This window comes from Bemisia tabaci, chromosome 10, assembly GCF_918797505.1.
Source record: "Bemisia tabaci chromosome 10, PGI_BMITA_v3".
Classification (NCBI taxonomy): Eukaryota; Metazoa; Arthropoda; class Insecta; order Hemiptera; family Aleyrodidae; genus Bemisia; species Bemisia tabaci.
The window spans coordinates 38,020,995-38,040,882 of record NC_092802.1 but is presented as its reverse complement, the minus strand read 5'-3'; the positions used below and the strand labels follow the sequence as shown (position 1 = coordinate 38,040,882).

Here is a 19,888-nt window from a genome sequence, read left to right as displayed (position 1 = left end):
ATATCTTCCTCAACAGAGTTGCCTTCTCTGGAAAATATTAAATTTAATGGAAAACTGCGGAAATTTAATGCTTCATGGGCGTAAACCAAAGTTGTTTTAAGATTCAATGGCAACGAATACACAAAAAATAACCTTTAGCTACACAGCATACAGCTTAATCCTGACGAGGAAATCTTTTTGTTCAAACTATCCTTATTAAACCCTTTTGGCATTTACCAAATTAAACTTTTACATTTTATTTTGCGTCTAGAAGTAGGAGTGTAAAAATTTGGACAAGTGTCTGACAGTCAGTTTTTGCATTTTTTTTTTTTTTTTGTTGCTAAATTAGAAAATGACTGGTTATTTTTAATCCTCTAATTTTAGAAAATTGAATTTTCATCCCTTCAGATATAAATAAAGTAGAAAACTGAAAGCAGTGAAAAAAATAAAGTTCTTCAAGGAAATCTTACTCTAAAGTATGCTAGTTGGAGAGCCATTTGGATGTATGCGTCTGGGCTGACTCGGCACTCTTTCATGAGTCCTTTACCGTAAGCTGTGTGCATGAAAATTCTGAGGTCAATGTCATTGCACAGGCCTTGCACCACTTGGTACGAGCGCTCGATGGCTGATTGACAAGATGCGTTCAATTCCCACTGTAACCTTACTGGTTTCGGCGGGTTGAATTCGGGGGTTCCAAGAGTGTGTCCATCGGGTCCATATCTGTTGGAAACAAACATAAATGACAAATTAACATTAGCTGGCCGGCAAATTTCTGTGATAAACTTTTCTGGATATTTAAGCTGAAGAGGGATGTTACGTTCATAACTGAAGATTTTGAAAGCAAAACTTGCCATAGACCATTCAATGTTTTCAAATTGTGAAATTTTTTTTTTTTGCAATACTCAAGACCTTTCCGTACAGGCAGTCTAATATTCTGAGTTGAAGTCTCTCCTTAGGGGAACTGGCCGCATTAGGGGCAGGGAGCATACAGCTGTATTATATTTTTCCTAATTATAAAACCGTTCAAAACTTGATCAGTGCACAATCAATAGTTCTTGAGAGTCCCAGAGAGGATTAACATTTGAACAATCTGTAAAAATTGAAAAAGCCCTGACAAGTTTTTCATAAAACGTTTTTGATTGGTAGATTCTATTTTACGAGATATGCACCATGATATAAATAATGCGTTTTTGAGCAGCAGTTGAATAGTCGATACACTCTTGATGACTTTCCCTGTACATATTTAAAAAAGCGAGTGTTGACTCAACATCTGAATGTTAAAAAAATGTACACCAATAGTCGTGCATATCGTCTCATTGCTATTACACTGTTATTGATAACCAGTGTTATGTTTTTAATCGATGCTTCTTTTTCTTCAGGGCATCTCTGTCTACTTTCTTTACACAATTTGTGTTCGAAGGATACAAAACTGATTTAAAAAAATAATAATAATATTCAAGAATTAGTGTCGAAGGATTCTGTCAATCATATTTGAGATTTCATAAACTTTTATAAAGTCAGAGATTTAATTCATACTTGAGGTGCTAAAGTTTCACATAAAAATACCAATTGGTGGTGCGTAGGCCGTAGAGTTCTAGCTAAAATATTCAGAGCAGAAAATTTATTTTTCTATTGATACTCTTTACAATAAAATCAAAATGCAGATTCATGCCCAAGCTTAGAATTAGACGTATTTATACTAAAAGGAACTATGTTGCACGTGAACCCTATGCACATAGTTCCTTTTAGCATAAATACGTCGAATTAATGCAAGTTTTAAAGCGGATATGCGATTAAATTGTGGGGGAAAAAATTATTGAGGAGGATTAATAAATGGATGCTCAGGTAAATTTTGTGACAAAAAGTTATTTGCAAACTAGATGGTTTGGGGGAATGTTTGTTTCTTCCTTTTCTTTTTTTCATTCCTTTGAAAACGGACAGTGGTAACAAGCTGCGAAAGAAAGTTTTAGCTAATTGATTATTAAATTAAATTACGTCAGTGTGAATTCTCTGCAAGATAATTTTGAAAAATTTACTTCTCTCAATTTTGAATGCAGTATTAAAGCAACGAATAAAATAAAAATTGTATGCCTTTGCAGGATTTTTAAACTTCTCTTCTCATGGGTGAAAAATAATTGAATGATAAATACAGCAAAGTTACTGACTGCAAAGTCTTGGTGCTCCCATTCTTGAGAGACAATCAGGGGAGAAAAATACTATGAAAACCTATCTCAGGAGGCAAGCTACAAACAGCGCGTGCAAGAGTGAGGTCATTCATGACGCCTCCTTTCGATACAAATTCATAGGTATCAGAGCAGACACTCTTCACAAAATTAGAAATTCTATAATATATTAAAAATATCACTTTTAAGTCTGATGCATTACTCTCGAACAATTTTAAGAAGCGCTGGCAAGCAAAAAGCTCAAACAATGGCTGTGAAACTGTTAACTGGTCAAAATAAATCAGAGGATGGTGGGCAAAATAAAAGATGTTCTGTTTGTGCCTTTTTCAATCAGAAATGAAATAAAACAGAAAACAGTAAATTTATCAGGAAGTTTCAACGGGAAGTGTGAAATTTTATACAATAAAAATACTGGGAAAAGACTTGCGAGACAAAATTGTCCCATACATTACTAGTCACTTATTTCACTTCTTATTTGACACTTTTAGCGGAAAAAAATATTGGAGGGGTAAGCACAGAGCATGATTTTGAACAGTTTCCAGTACCAACAGCAAAAAAAATTAAAAAAATTAAGTGTTAAAAATACCATACCCTGATTCAATTTCAGTTCCGATACAGAACTCCCACAAATGTCCCATGACAGGAGCATCGGCCCTAAACATCAAATACCAACACCGTGAAAAATCAGTTTGTGAACGGACAAAGTCAAAAATGCAATGCAAAAACAGTCACCGACAACAACGATGAGCGACCACCACAAATCACCAGAGCTGTCATGAGATGTGTCGTTTTTCTTGGCGAGAGGGGGTAAAAAAGGCAGGTAGGTGGGGAGGGAGGGACCCGGACCAATTGGGAGGCAAATTTTGATGTATGGGCAAACCACCTAGCGTTAGAGTTTTTCAGGTGTTTGCTTTAAACCAAAATGTGCATCAGGATGACAGGGGAGAGGAATGGATAAGGATAGTTGAGGCGTTCTGAATAAACTAAAGTTTATCAATCAAACTGAATGAAAGTTTTGAAATGAATCTGCTGCACTTGTGAGATACAATAATTGAAAAAAACTTTTTCCGAGTAAAATCTCATAAAGATTACGATGAGAGCATAGGAAATGTTTAAAATCCACTCCCTAATGCACAATTTGCATGGTCTTTGTTCAAGTTTTCTGCGCCTGCAAGCTTTTTTTTGACACAAGCTAGCAACATCTCCTCATATTTCTTAGGTGGAAGATTTAGTTAGCTGCTGGCAACTTAGGAAAAAAGGCACCTCGGTGCAAGGAATTTGAAAATAACAATCGACTACACTTACTGTGCATCAAAGAGTGAATTTCAGCTTTTTATGATGTGACTTTTATGCGATCTTACTGGCAAAAAGTCTTCTCAGTTTCCTATGTCTGGCTTGTGCCATAGATCCATTTAAGAGAAAAAATCAGTTAAATGTAGTGCTCTATTTCTAAACTTCTCTAAAAACCATATTGCAAGGGGTAATTTTGTCACTATATTCTCTCATTATAATTATAATTTTACATTTCAGCTACTTTTGAGTATCTCAGACGACCTCAGAAGAGAGACAATATCGGGTAAATAGGCAAACGGGATGAGAAGGACATAAGGTAGTGATACAACTAGGAGGTATAGGTAAGTCAAGATCACTGCAAAGTCTGAAGTTTTACTTTCTCATGAAAGAATGCACACTAAAATTGAAAGGGACCGTACTTATTCTTCACTGGAGCAAGTGAGAATCCATTTGCATTTGCAAATGCTATTTTAAAAACAGCTAAATGTAGATACAAATGGTCTGCGTTGTGGTATCCAAATGACGCAGTCACTTGAACAATCTAGTTGCCATCATTCTTCACAAGACAATTATTTCATTCACCATCCCTTCTAAAAATTAAAACTTAGACAAGAGTGATGTTGACCAGAGTGCAAGAACAACGATCAGAGTTGAAATGAACATCATTTTGCAAATAGGAACTACAATTTCAGGCTCATCCATAAAAGCATCTATCTGCAAACGGAAACTTATGTCTCAAACACTGTTTCTAAAATGAGCCAGAAACTGAAGTTTCTGATTGCAAAATGCAGTCCGAATGAGGAAGAAGGGACAGAGACGGACAGAACTAGACAGGATAGAACGAACGGTACAAGGCAAGAAGGATATCAAAAAGGATCGTTACCCAGCGCTCATCGTTTCCTCGGATATGATAAACTCCCACAGGTGAGACATGACAGCTGCGTCGGCCCTGAAAATTATCTCATTAATTCAAGTTTCACCCAAAAATCCTTGGAGAAATAGGTTACAAAACAGATTCAGAATTTAATAGAGCGGTACCTTATGAAGGAATAAGGATGGTTTTAAGGTGTAGTGCATGGACCAATCTTTCAGAGTTACACAGTGGATTGGAAGTTTGAGGAAAGGGACTTGCCTCATGATTTTGAGGCGTTGTAACGCGGCTTTTACAACTCCTCTGCCGTCTACAGCGAAAACAGTGAAAATCACAAACTTAAATCCAAAAATTTTTCTTCAACACAAACTGTTCCATTAAAAGAATACCTAGATGCACTGGATAAAATTTGTTTATTATAAAAGCCTTATGATACGTCAGTCTACTAGAAAAAATGAGGTATGAATACTCTTCAGATTTCTTGTGAAACAGCATTTTGTCAGAAAACAGTTGAAAAATGTAGAGTGGAGATACTGTATTTTTATTTAGGACGGCAGTTCTGCTGAAAAACAAAAGTTGCTCTTTTTATGAGCTTTTGGTACTTGCTGTAAAAAAAATATTAAATACAATATGCTGAGGTTGCTTGATCGATTGAAAGATAATGAAATTTGATTGTCAGATTAGGATACGATAAAATGTACAATATTTTTCTTCATTTTTTCTTTTTAACCCGTGGACAAAACAGTCAAAAACTGCTTTTTCTCAAATTGAAAAATTTTACGTTATTTTTCTGTTTCCCACCAACAAGGGAAACTTTTGTGAACAGCAGAAATCATTAGATGGTTTGAATGTCAAGTGAAACAATCATAATGCAATAATAGACTGTTCAAAAATTAATTTTTGAGTTTTCTTTGATGGTTTATCATACCAAATTATAACTTTATTCAACAATTCTCTTAGACTTCCATTTGTAGGAATTCAATTTCTTTGAAGTGTTTATCGAGAAATCTTCATAAACAGGAATTAGTACAATTGTTCTTACCATGAGTGCTCAGCATTGAAACCAATCTGAAACAGAAAATAATCAAAGTAAAATAAAGTATGAAACAACGCACTAACCTCGAATTGAATCAGTGAGTTCGAAAACACACCAACTCGGTTTTTTTCGATTTTCACTTTTTGACGGTTTAGTAACACTTATGGATAGAAGCATCTGCAATTCTGCGCGCAAAAGGAAATTTCGAAATTGCAATCAGAAACGCTCGAAACAGCGACAGGAAAGGGGAAGAATCGAAGTATATCGATGGAAATACCAATTTTTGGCCATTTCGAGGGAAACGGGTGACCATCCGATTTTGCGGTTTTCTTTTTTTGGTTCAGTATACCTTGTACCAACAAGTTATATAAATATTCAAGCGTTTTTCAGGTCGAAAAATAGAAATTTTTCAGGGCAGACTATGAAAAATCAGTATCTGAGAGTCGGTGAGAACAAAGACACACCAACTCAGAAATTTTTAAACGCTTAATTCTCTGTCATCAAGCATGGTGTATCGATTTCAACTTGGTGCTTTACAATGTCTCTAAGTACTTGTCCTTTGGCACCAAAAAGGTTTTTCTTTAACTAACTACTTTGCCTGCTGCGCAGTTTTAGGTGTCTCCTGACAATTTTTTTTTTCCGAGTTGGTGTGTTTTCGAACTCACTGATTCAATTCTTAATAACAGTTGTAAAGCATGAAAGCTGTACTTTTTTTACCTCAAGAAAAAAAATACAGCAATTAAAGTATAAAAAATGCCAACTTTACTTTGACTAAATGATTCCAAGATGTAGATCTCGCAGTTCCAAAAGAACACAGAGAACTTTAAAAAGAAATTGAAATAGTGAGATTCAAAATATGAACAGAGATATTACAAACGTACGTATTTTAATAAATTAAATAAAAATTCAAAGTAAGCTGTGAGGTCTCATAAATTGCAAGATAAAAGCACTACTGAGTTTGTTATTTAGCAAAGTTTAAGAAAAATTTTGTACGGAGAACCATGTTTCACTGTGAAAATAATAATGTTGGTAGAGAATTTGAAGGAACTTACCCTTCCATTTGTACTGAAGCAAAGGGTGAATGACTTGTCAAACCATCTGTCGTAACCTTTACCACAAAGCAAAATTTTACCGTATTGGTCCAGTTTACTAGGGTCATTCTGGAAAGAAAAAATGAAAATCAATAAAGCAATGAAATCAGAAATCAAGTGGTAATTTAGAGAAGAGACTCACAAAAGTCTGTTAAATTACAATTTTTCAAAATTTATAATGAAACGTGGGGTGATTCAAAGGAGTATGGTTTTCATTAACAGCTCTCAACAATGACAACTAACACAACTTCCGGAAATATGCAAAGTTAATTTGAGAATAAACATTTTATAAGGTTCCCATTATACATATTGTAATTTCCAATTCCCTGACTTTTCCTTTACTTTTTTGAATTTTCCTGACATCTATAAATTTTGAACTACCTCGCTTTTTCTGACCTTTGAATAAAAATTTGACTTAGATTTTTTCCTTTAGTTACACTGCAAAAACCAATGCGCTACGCACACAATTCCTTGACTTTTCCCATAAATTCCCTAGTTTTCCAGGTTTATCAGATTATTGGAAAATCTTGTTTAGTTATTACCCCAAAAAATTACTCTACTCACTTCATCAAATTCATATGGGATATCGTCCAAAGCTACAACGAATGCAGCTTTCTCGACAGCGTCCAAGGATTGTCTGTTGGTGCCTTTGAAGAAGAATTCGGTTCGGGCATTGGCCCAGGCTGTCCTTTCTCCAGCTGTCAAAGCCGCTAGTCTCTCTTCACCTGCTGCAGGAGCTGATGTGTCTTCTAGGATCATTTGCATTTGACTGAGCAAAATAAAAAAGTTGTCAAATTATTGAATCACAATTGAAAGACGATAAAGAAATCATGGTTTTTAGGCACATGGAAAAAAATAGACACTCTATGAATTCTAATATTGAGATTATCCATAAATCAAGAGACAATAGATATATAGGTGCCCTAGAACGGTTTGAAATTGCAAAAGCAGTGAATGAAGGTATTAAATTATTGAACATCCAAACCGTGATCGATCTAGCCCAGAACTCACTGTACAAAAAATGTTGTGAGATGCTGCTCTCTGGTGGAGGATAAACAAGGCATATATCCCCACCACCCAATGTAGCCTTCAGCGTACCGATATCCAGTAAGCTTTGAGCCGATATTCGCATAACTGTAATTCAGCATTGATAATTGTGACGGCAAAATGTTTTTTAAGTGTTAATTGTTATGTGTTTTTTTGACCTTTCTAACCTAAGCTCTGATAATGGCCGAAAGCCGAAAAGCTTTGGCGCATATTTTATTAAATAAATAAATAAGTGAATACACATATATCACCTTGGCTACTCTTTTCTCTACAATCAGATAAAGAAATCAATTTTTTTTAAATATTTGAGTATCTTAGCGAATCAATTACTGGGAAAAAGAGTAAAAAAACAAAACAAAAAATAAATAATGAATACTAAATTCAATGCTTGAGGGTAAAATATTCTTTTTTGGTGCAACGCAAATACATAATTCTATGTTACATTTAGACACCAAAAAAGTAACATTTTGTTTAGCTTGAGCCAAAGAAAAAATTTGAAATGCCTTCGCCTTCAATGACAGAAGATAAATGCATGATGAATGGAATTATAAAAGTTTATCAGTTCAAAGAGATTCCAAACTCGTATTTGAGGAACAGCATTCGCTGAAGAATCATGACACTAAAACTTGCCTAGCGCTAAAACCATTGTAGAACTAAGAAAGTTCTCTAAGGACAGTGATACAAAAAAAAAAAAAAATTATATAAAAATGTACTTGGCAATTGCTACAGTAGTGGAAAACACTTATTTCTTACATTTCAATTTCACAAGGATGGAGGATTCTGTTCTGGTGGTAAATGTAGACTTTAAAGTAACGCCCTTTGTGGTAGACGACGATATGCTTAGTGTCGTTGTAGTGAACGATTTTGTCCGTTTCTACTCCAGGAACACGGGTTGTGTTGAACACTCTTTCATATTGCCAAGAGCAAAGAGGGACAAGTCCTTGAATGAGAATCTGGAAAAGTAAAAAATAAAAATTTATTAACACCGTAGCAGATTAAACGATTTTGTTTACATGATACCGAATCTGTCATGCACAAATGCTTTGAAGGTTGCCACAGAGGCTAAAAGGAAAATGGAAAACTAACGTAGACACCCAACGTAAAATAAGAGCACAAAGAGAAGCAAGCATCAAATATTTTCTGTGGAAAATGTATTACCCAGTAAAAGGGCGAATAGATGTTCATTTTGAGATGGCCATTTCTCATTGAATTAACACGCTGAATCTTTGAAATTTTGACAGGTAATATCGGAAGGCCATCCCTAAAATACGGATTCTTATTTTTTAAAATCAGATAAAGGCCTGAGAAATCTGAGCTTTCAACTAAAAAATACAGTATTTTTAGAACTACATTGTCTGCTTACACTTTTTACCATATAATGCTTCACTGAACGTATTTCTGACAAACGGAACTATGTGCATTGAGACATGAGCCCTGAGATCCATAAGGATGCATGGATGCAAAAAGGAACCAAAAGCATTGCAATGTCGCAAAAATTGTGCAACTTTTTTACCTTGCAAATATATACTAATCATCTGGACAAGTTTTATCTTTACTCCCAATAAACTACATATTCAAGACAAAAAGTACCTTTGTAGATTTGATTTTTTGCACGATTTTAGTAATTTTATTGCAAAGGATGTGAGTTGTACAATCCTAGCAACATTGAAATGCTCTTGGTTCCTTTTTGCAAAATGCAATCCACATGCATAACAGGGTTCACGTCATAATGCACATAGTTCCGTTTGGCAGAAATACACCCAATTAAACAGTGCCCTTTTCTTTTTAAACAGACACAAAAAGACCCTCTACTGGCCTCTTGGCGATGGGTGGAAACTTTTAATTTCGGGGATTCAACACTTCTTTAAGGAAAAGGGAGCAACACCATTATCCTTTTTTCGGCTGTTGACCAACAAACTGGGTGGATGATGAGCTTTGAGTGACGCAATGAGCTGAACAAGTTACCCAAGCTTTGGTATGTTTGCAAATGAAACACCAAACCTGTTCAACATCCAATTAGTAGGTAAGTCAATTCTTAAATAATGAAGTCCTGAACGTAAAAGCTTCCACCATTGTCAAGATAGCAATAAAGGGTCTCTTTGTGTCTGTGTTCAAATGAACGAACAAAGATTTCATATATTACGGATTGCAAAATTCTAGTATTTATTCACAGTAATTAGTCTACTTCATCAGTAATTCAATGTATAAGGTATAAAATGAAAAAGTACTAACCGGTTCCAATTCTTGTCTTTCGATGAGCCGACGGTACTGGAGACAGGTGTGGATTATCATGGCAGCTCGGGCAGCTTGCGACTGGGTCGGACTCATGAGGATGGCGTCGATACCGTAGAAGTTGGAGTTGACGATGAGGGGAGATCGACCTCTGAGGTAAACATACTCTTCCCACCAATCAGAAACGTAGTTACTGGACCACCTGTTGAGCAATACAACAAAATTACTTTAGTAAACGGCGCAAAAAGGTTTGAAACAAATTTTCGCGTTGAATCAGACAGGTGTTCTGAATCTACTCATCAGAAACTGTATTTCCTAGTGAGAGCGATCCTCATTGTCGAGGTTCACCAATCATTGGTTCCGTGAACCTCGAAAACTAGGATGCTACTTTAGTGCTCTAGGGGAATACAAGGTTGCTACTCTCGGTAAAAACTAGGTTGGTGCTCTTTGGTGTCAATATTGGGATTCAACTTGTACCCTGAGTACCTTATGGGCTTGGTGAATCTTGCGGGAAGCTCTGTAATTGGTCCATTCTGATTGATAGGTTGGTCGCTCTACTGATGGCCTCATGTCAGCCGTTTCGTTCGATTCAGATCTCAGATTTCGTTAGATATCCGATGGGACGCAAAGACTTTTTTTTTCTTTTTTTATACTAAACTTGACTTTTAGAAAGAGGGTAAGATGGTGTTGGATTGGCAACATACTTCAAATGACACATGTTGCCTTTGTTCATGAGGTTTTTTGTTTTGTTTTTAAACGCTTAAAATAGATATGACTGAATAACTCAATGCCATCAAATTTTACAAGAAGACATCAAAGTAAGGAAATGAACCTGTTACCTTTGAAAAAAGATTAGACATAGAGTCTCAGATCAGTGAAATTAAAACTTACCCAAAAATATAATTCTTATGATACTTACAAAACACACTTTTTCAGGATAATGGCATTAGCCTGGACTTGCTGTAAATCGACGGTGTAAGTTGGCAATCACATGACTCGATTTGCGACGTCGCAGACTTCCTATCATACTTCATTTTTTAAATGGAAAACTACTCAACGGCAATTCTTTAAAACTGCTATGATTTTTCTTCTCTGTGCGAAGAAAATTCTGCAAAAACTACAAGGAATGATGTCAATTTGTTCTCCTTTAATAAAATAACATAGAGGCGGAGATTTTCAGACACCGCAAACGAGTTATGTGATTGCTGACTTACACCGTCGAAATGTCAGTCTCAAACGCATCTCGATTCCAATTAAATCATGTATGGAAAACATTTCTCTGTGGTTTGTTTCTCACAAAGCCTAAAAACTGCAATGTCCCCCTTTCCCTACAGAAATTTTCAGCTGAACCATTTATGAGTGACTTGATTATTACTCACCAAGATTTAAGAACGAGGTATCTTTGCAACTTAGTGGCGATGCCACTTTGGAATTCCTCGGCTAGTTTCTCAACTTTGGTGTACTTCTCATCATCATACAATGGCCTCACACTTCGCAGGTACTGAAAAACAGAAGAATTAAAATGAAAAGTGATAATCTGAACACAATCAAAGACAAAAGAAATCCTGAAAAATAGAAACATCTAAAAAAATATACTCGAAGAGGGGCTTCATTCTGAAGTCATTGAATTTCATGCGTATAATAGACAATAACGATTTGTACATTGAGTCCAAACTTATCTCTAACTAAACAAGATGTTCTTGAAAAGCTTTTTGGATTTCAATGAAATTTAACAGATATAAGATGACCTACATCATATCATCGCCCTTGAAAAAAAACAATAGTTACTTCTGTCACTTAGCTTGGATACATCAGTCACTTGAATAAGCGAAAATAAAAATTTGCAGATAGTGATCTCAGCAACAGAATTAAAACAAAGTTATTATTCATACTCTAGTGGCAAAGCCATACAAAATTCTACCTCTTGATAGTTTTTGAACGATTTTCTGGCTCTCAATTGAATTTTCCTGGCCTATAAATATTTAGTACCCACTGGTATCCAGTTTTAAAAGTTTCCAGGTTAAAAGGAAATCTGTCAAACTGAAAAGGTACTTAATTTGTTTCCAACAGGAAAATCAAGAATTGTGACAAGGGGCTTTCGGATTTCACAACTCCATGACTTTTCAAGGGTGCTAGGCACAAAATACTTCCATTTACAGGTTTTTAGCAGGAGACTGTTGGAAAACAATAAATAATGCAAAATACCCAATTTTAGCGGGACAAAAATATTTAGAAGCATAACATGGTAGTTTTTTGTCTTCTTCATTACTGTTGACAGCGCAAAATTTACGGAATTTTCCTATTTTTCATTGAAATTAGACTCTTTCTCAGTATTAATACATAAACAAAATCGCATACAAGTTTTTGAAATATCCCAGTTACTTAATTCTTCAGACTTATTTAGAAACTAATACCTCTCTATTTTAAAGATTTTTGAGAGCTACAGACATACAGGCTAGACTTTTTTAGCTGTATCCACCTAGATAAGTGTGATTTTACTAGCCAGCGACAACAAATCCCTTTGATTTTTCCAGAATCCTAATTAAACTTTGAACTGGTACAGTAGGCCTGATTGCTCTGTCTCCGAAGAAAAGTAAGATTACAAGTACATTTCAATGCAATTTTGACAATTTATTACAGGACGTTCATATCTAAGGAATCTGATCCACTTATCAAAGGGAAATTGCGCCTAAATTCCTTTTTAACTATGAATTCATTAAGCACAGAAGCAAAGAACCATCTGATTAAAACGGTTGATGTCAAAACAGAGAAAACTCATTATCTGACAAACCTTAGAATACAAGCATTCTTATGGATCTCAAGGCTTGTCAAAAATTCGACTTACTAAGTTTTAACATCGACCATTCCAATTAACAAGCAACAATCGAGGGGGGTATCTGGGTGGCTAGGTGAGAACTTTGGATATCATTGTTCGAATGCAGGAAATGGCGTTGCACGATTATCATATTCATTCATTGTGTATCACTTCCATCGTATATCTAGTCCTCTCCTCAATCATGAAACGTTCCAATATTGAGGCACTTCAGAGACCAAAGGAAGCTTTTGTAGCACAACTCATTTGTCTCAGAGGTATGACACAATCACTCTCCGAGCGTTCTGATGGCTGATGACTCAAAAAGGCTACCTCTGCCTTTTAAATTTCTTATCTAACTTCACTACCACACAATCTTAATCTAAAAATATATTAGGGTGAATAATATTGAACACAGGAAGAATAAGACTCTTGGATTATGAGTCCAGACTCTTAACAAATTTGACAAGAAAAAATACTCTTCAATCAATAGGATTTTTGCTTGAATGGAGAGGAAAATTCGCTTGAATGAAGAGACTTGTCTCTCGATTCAAGTAAAAATCCGATTGAATCAAGAGTATTTTTTTTTTGTCATTTTTTAAGAGTCGGGACTCTGCATTCAAGGGGCTTCTCCAGTGAAATAGTTAAACTTTCCGCTTGAAAAAGCAAAAATTCCTGAGTCAACGTCGAATTCCCTGTGTCTCAAGCTTTTCCTCAAAAATTTAATTCCCTCGGTTTTCTCGATTATTCCAGGTAGTAGACATTGGCGGATCCAGCAATTTGGCAACACCGGATTTCCTCCATATAAACCTATGGAAATTTATCGATTCTTGGAGGGTCCAGGTGCTCCGACAAAAATCGATTATTTAGCATAGGTTCAAACGGAGGAAATTCGGTGTTGCCAAATTGCTGTATCCGCCTCTGGTAATAGAAACTCTGAGATAATGTAGCTAGGATGTGACTTTAACAGTCAGTGAGTTCATATCATCATCCAAAAGTTGTTGCGCATATTGTGAAAATTCCAGGATGTTTCAGCGAATTTTTCTTTCTGTTTTGATGCAAAAAAAACGATATTGATCCGGACTTACCCTTTTCATGGTCTCCTCAACGGGTGGCAGTGGGAGACGCGGCAAGGATCCCTGGTAGCTGTAGAGAAGGGGTTTGTTTCCGCCGGACGAGAGGATTTTAACTGCGAGGAGCCAAAGTTTCGTCTTGAGCGAGACTTGCCTGTTCTTGCCTCTTTGTTCGTACATCCATCCTGTAACAAAAAAAACCCAGTCGTATTCAATTGCAGTTTGTAATACACTTCAAAAAAGGGTGTTCTACAGCAGTCTCCAGGGTGATTTTACCTAAAGGGATCCTTAAGCAGTAGCGTCATTTGGTGGGGGCGATTCCCTTTCCAAAAATTTTTACATAAACTTGAAACTTTTTGGAAAAACCGATTAATATCGAAAATCGATTATTTTCGAAATGGTCATTGTGCATAGAGAGTAAGAAAGTAAGTGATATTAATCGGTTTTTCAAAAAAGTTTTAAGTTTATGTAATAATTTGTGTATAGTGCCGATAAAATTTTACAAACCGTGCAATAAGCAACAACATAGTGATTCCCTTTCCCCCACTGCGTTTCAAAAGGCCTGGATAAGTGAGAAAAAAATGATCAAATTGCTGAAAACTTGATTTTTTTTCTTCCGTAAGTGTCATGTCAAGGATCATGTTAGGGATCGTGTCAGATCTATCGTTTTGGTGAAATAATGGTACGGTCCTTAAAGGCAAAGAGTATATACTTACATAAGAAGCTCACAGAAAAAATTAAATTGCTGATTTAACAATTTAATTGCTAAAAAAAGTGACTGCAATGTTTCAATGTAGATTTTACATAAAAAAATGCTAATGTGACCACCACCGTGGTTAAATTAGCTCACAATAGTGATTAAAGTAGCATTTTTCTGTTGTAGGATTTACGTTGAGACGTTACAGTCACTTTTTTAAGCAACTGAATTGTTAAATCAGCAATTTAATTTTTTCCGTGTGAGCAAAGCGCCATCAGTTCAGTGTCGAATGCGACGAACACTATACAAGTTTTCTGTTAACTCTCGGATGCAACTATTCGGGCTCCATGGATGTCCGCGTTGCATACGCACGGAAATGAAGGCGTTTTGACACCCCAGGCACTCGCCACTTCACCCGAGCGCGGGCCTTACTGCGAGGATGCAAAATGTTGGAGCGCTTTCAATTCTTCGTTTAACAAAAGTAGGTCCTAGACACAATCAGTTGCATATAGGTGTAGGATGTGAGTATCTTTTGTGCTTTAGTTTTGATATCGCGATGTACTGAGCATGATTTTTAGAGCAACTATTCGCGTATAAGAGATGTCTTTGAATTATGAATGAAGAATTGAAAGCACTTTTGCCATTTTAGATCCTTGCACTAAAACCCACCGCACAATGAACCGCGCCTTTCAGAGAGGTTGGGCATGACAATTTCGACTCAAACTGCAAATTGTGATGTTATTTTCTTCTCATTGTAAATTTATGGGGTGCTTCTAGCAGGAAATTTTACGAGAAAATCCATGAAACCACTTCTAAACGTTCGAAAATTTTCCCGAAGATTCGTGATTAACCATAGGAAATTTGGCAACGCCTGAAGGTTCATACATCGTTCTTCCTTAGCACGGCAGTACAGCGAACTGGAAAAAAAACACATTGAATCTAGAGTCCAGACTCTTAAAAACATTGACAAGAAAAATTACTCTCGATTCAATCAGATTTAAGCTTAAATCAAGAACCAAGCCTCTTAATTTGAGCGGATTTCCTTTTGAGTCAAGCAAAAATCCGATTGAATCAATAGTATTTTTTCTTGTCAATGTTTTCAAGAGTCTGGACTTTACACCGAAACAAAAAATTCTCGGCGTTTTTACCGAGGTCCGTTCGTAACTTTACCATCTCACTTTTTTTACCAATTATTGGTAATCTTACCAAGACAGACTGGTAAGCTTACCTAAAAACCGGTATTTTTACTGTTTTTCTCAGGTAAGAACACCACTTTTATTGGTAATAAATTCCCAGTAACTTTGCCATATATCTCGGTAATTCTATCACAGTCGATAAAAAATATTGGCGTTTTTATTGGGATCCAGTAAAATTACCGAGAAAGTCAATAATTTTACCGAGATTTCTCGGTAAAATTACCAATTCCATAAATGGTAATTGTACCAAGAAAAAACTGGGATCAAATAGAACCCTGAATTCTTGATAATTTTGCCCTTTTCTTAGTAAATACACAGAGATTTTTTTTTCAGTCTAGATCCAATGTGTTTTTTTTTCCGGTGTTCGGTGCCACGAGACTCAGGCTCCGCCGCGAATTGGACGGAGCGACGGCCGATTACACCGGGTCTGGGGGCCGGTCTGTTTGTTTTCGCCGGTCGACCGGAACTCAAATAACAGGAACGAGTATGGTGGATGGAAAGCACTTGCCTCGAGTTCGTACTCGTGAATAATTCATTAATCCACCGGGGCTTGACCGTCTTCTGCCTCTTTTCTTGACTCACACTTGAATCAGTGAGAACGAAAACACACCAACTCGTAATTCGAAAATGCTCAAATTGTATTAAAGACAGTTAATTTACGTAAAGGCCATTGAAGTTAGCGCATCTGTTCCTAATTGGACCTTTAAAGTGTCCATAAATACTTGTCTTTCGGAAGCATAACGACGGTGAAACTACCAAACCACGTATCTCGTTTGCGGTGTTTAAAAATCTACGCTCGCATTTTATTTTTTTTAAGTAGACCAAATCAATACCATTCCTTGAAATTTTCACAGAATTTTCTCCGCACGATGAGGAAAAATCACAAAAATTTTCAAGACTGGACGTTAAGTAGTTTTTCATTTAAAAAATAAAGTATGACAGGAAGTCTGCGACGTCGCAAACCGAGATACGTGGTTTGGTAGTTTCACCGTCGATAAGTCTTTTTCTTAAACTAACTTCTTCGCCTACTGTGCAGTTTTAGGTGTGTCTTGATGATTTTCATTTTTCCGAGTTGGTGTGTTTTCGTTTTCGCTGATTCACTCACACTCGCTGTCTCAAATTCTCACTTTCAACTGATTCGAATCATGCACTGGAAATACAAGTCTCTCGGATTCAGAGTCCAGACTCTTAAAAAATTTGACAAGAAGAAATACTCTTGAATCAATTGGATTTTTGCTTGAATCGAAAGGAAATCCTCTTGGAATAGGAGACATGGCTTTCGATTCAAGATAAAAAATCGATTGCATCAAGAAAGGGTTGCCACAGAATTTAGAAAATGAAATTCCCTGACATTTCCCTGATTTCCTTGACACATTTTGGTGGAATTCCCTGACAATTGAAGATGTGACGGATGGTTAAGAGGGCATAATTGAAAATAGTTTATAGGCAAAATTTGTTGCTCGAAATCTCAAACTCATTCCAGAAAGCAAATGAAGGTGATTTAATAAATTTTCTCTGAAATTTCCGTTATTTTCTCTGACATTTCCCTGACTGTGGCAACCCTGTCAAGAGCCGAGAGTGAGACTAGAGATCTCGAGGAGACGGCGCGATGCTTGAAGTATTCTGTCGGTTTTGCAGGCGCCCTCGATCGTTTTCCGCGCTAAGTTCCAAGTTTTGGAACTTTTCCTCCCGAAAATGAGAGCCCTTTTCATAGATCCTTTTTTCGTCGTTCCCCCTGACATTTCCCGGTTTTCCCTAACTTCTTAAAATCCCTGACATTTTCAGGTTTTCCCTGACTGTGGCAACCCTGTCGAAAGTATGGGGAGAGGGTAGAGTACGCGAAGTATGATGTACGGGGGAGGAGTAGGAATTCTTCTCCCGCGACTGGTTTGCTGAGATGGGGGGGGGGGGGGGGGGGCAATTTCTTTCCCAAAAAGCCGGAACAATTCTTGGCGGCTGGACACTTATTTCACGACAGAAACCCGCACGGAGCTGGAAGAGTCAACACTCAACATTTCATCTTTCACCGCGAGTCAACATAAACCATACTCGGCGAATGGATGCCCGCGTGTAAAACTACTCGAAATTTTTGGCAACGACACGAATGTTAACGAGCCAAACTGAGAACAGCTTAGCAACGTTGCCAGACACGAGCAAAAGTGCTCGGTTTTCAGTGCAGCTGGCTGTTGATATGCCTGCGTGCAATTAGCGGTAAATTCGATCTTGTCCCCCATGAAATCACGGGCGCAACAGATTGGACCACATTTCGCAATGAGGAACTACTTTCTGCGACTCATCCTACAAACGACATATCTACGGTCTGGAAAGCATAGAATTATATGGACTACATTTTGCAATAATTGGGAACTATAATACCTGCACTGGAAAAAAAAACATTGGATCTTGAGTCCGACTCTTGAAAACATTGACAAGAAAAAATACTCTTGATTCAATCGGAATTTTGCTTGAATCAAAACAAAATCCGCTTAAATTAAGAGGCTTGGTTCTTGATTTACGCTAGATTCTGATTGAATAAAAAACCAAGAGTCCTTTTTCTTGTTGATGTTTTTAAGAGTCTGGACTCTAGATCCAATGTGTTGTTTTTCCAGGGTGGCTCATCTGCAAAAAACACCAATGTGCACAGGGAAACTAATGGTGTATACGTTGTTCCTGCATTTCCTGCAACGAACCAGTATTTGTAGTTCCTGATTGCAAAATGCAGTCCATATGAGTGATAATGCTCGTGAAGCAGGTACGACCTCAAGTCAGAGGAGCGAAGATACGTTGTCTCTGAAATGAACTAGAAATAGTGCTTCCTTACTGCAAAATGTGGTCTACAAGTCAACCTGATTTACTGGTTAAGCAAACGTGAAATTTATTGGGCTGCTCTTTAAATCTGGTTAATCCGAATCTATGTCTGAACTGGCTCAAAAGCCAGCCAGACAAATAATTGGACGTATTTCTGTCAAACGGAACTATGTGCATTATGACGTGAGCCCTGTTATGCATATATTCTCGTGGATTTCAGGGCTCATGTCTTAATGCGCATAGTTCCGTCTGGCAGAAATACGTCCAATTGGTCCCTCCTCCTTCCTCCCTCCCGATGAATTATTTGTGGTCAGGTGGTTTTTCTACTCCCCCATGATTTGAAGGTGCCGTAAAAGAGCGAAACAACCTTAAAGACATTTATAAGCGGTGGTGAGTAAGAGAATTTGATGACGGAAAAAGGCTGATTCCAGTTACGAATAGTAAAAAAACAAGCGTGGAAAAACTTCACCTGAAAACGATCCGAGTTGCAAGGTGTAAGGCATTTAGGCTCGGGGTAAATTGATACGTGGATAATTTGGACTACATTTTGCAATGTGGACCTATAGATTCTAGCCCGGTTTAAAAGCAACGTATGTGTCAGTAGTTTCCCTATGCACATAAGTGTTTTTCCAGAGGAGCCAGAATTTATAGTTCTAAATTGCAAAATGCGGTCTATTTGAAGAGTGTATCTTGGAAGGGACCCAAGGGTTGAGCGCTTTCGCAGTAATATTCTAAAAAATTCAACGCTTTCGCTTTTTTTGCAGCTTTATACAAGTCAGATCGTTCGCATTAATTTTCACAAAATATCAACATCCTTGTAATGAGTTTTCGTAAGGGTCAGTGTGTTGAGCGTTCACTCTTCAGAATAAAACCGCTTTTATTATTAGAGTAACCGAACGTTCAGTACATGTAACCCACCTTTTTCCATCGGTTTTTTTAACCTTGTAAGTTCGGTTATGTGAGCCGAACGTTTGGTTACACGAACTGAGAGTTGGGTTTGCCGAGCCGAAGAGTTGGGATAATGTAAACAGAACTGTTTAGTTTCCTTCATTTTGTGGATATGCAATTTTACCTTCTTAGGAGTCGAAATAGTTGTATCATCACGCATTTTGCCCCACCCAACGTCACTACTCATGCGTTAAAGTCTCTGAATCAGTCGGAAAGAATGTCTCCTTCATTTCGTGGATGTTCAATTTTACCTCATTGGAAATTGAAATGGTTGTATCACGCGTTTCTCCACGTCCAACTTTTCTACTCTGCGTTAAAATCTCTAAGACAGTGGAAAAGAGACCAAGCTTTTTACAATTAATTGTATTGGATATACGAGAAAATTTTGTTGTTTCATAATTGGGGCCGGATCTATGAAGAAGGACCACCCCTTCCGGAGGCAAATTTCCGAGACTTTGAACTTAGCGTGAAAAACGATCTCGGGACGCGCCTGCAAGACTGTGGGAATACTTCAAGCATCGCACTGTTTCCCTAATCTCTAGTCTCGCTCTCGGCTCAATAGAACATTCAAGTATGTTATTCAAGGGACCAATAATGGCTGCTTAGTCACAATAACATAAAT

General features: G+C 37.0%; 1 protein-coding gene across 4 annotated transcripts in view; it reads right to left on the bottom strand.

Moving 5' to 3' along the window:
* The window catches only part of whd (carnitine O-palmitoyltransferase whd), a 113,178-nt gene that overhangs the window by 7,533 nt on the left and 85,757 nt on the right, over positions 1–19,888 (bottom strand). For 3 of the 4 annotated variants that reach the window (XM_019056545.2, XM_019056544.2, XM_019056547.2), the window contains 9 exons: positions 13,633–13,802; positions 11,112–11,233; positions 9,733–9,934; positions 8,254–8,453; positions 7,018–7,222; positions 6,415–6,522; positions 5,369–5,394; positions 4,339–4,404; positions 450–699 (listed from right to left, as the gene is read on the bottom strand). In XM_019056545.2, the coding sequence (XP_018912090.2) occupies positions 450–699; positions 4,339–4,404; positions 5,369–5,394; positions 6,415–6,522; positions 7,018–7,222; positions 8,254–8,453; positions 9,733–9,934; positions 11,112–11,233; positions 13,633–13,802 (1,349 nt within the window). Of the gene's footprint in view, positions 1–449; positions 700–2,753; positions 2,817–4,338; positions 4,405–5,368; positions 5,395–6,414; positions 6,523–7,017; positions 7,223–8,253; positions 8,454–9,732; positions 9,935–11,111; positions 11,234–13,632; positions 13,803–19,888 lie in introns of all 4 variants that reach the window. The other variant, XM_072305382.1, reaches the window with a different exon arrangement.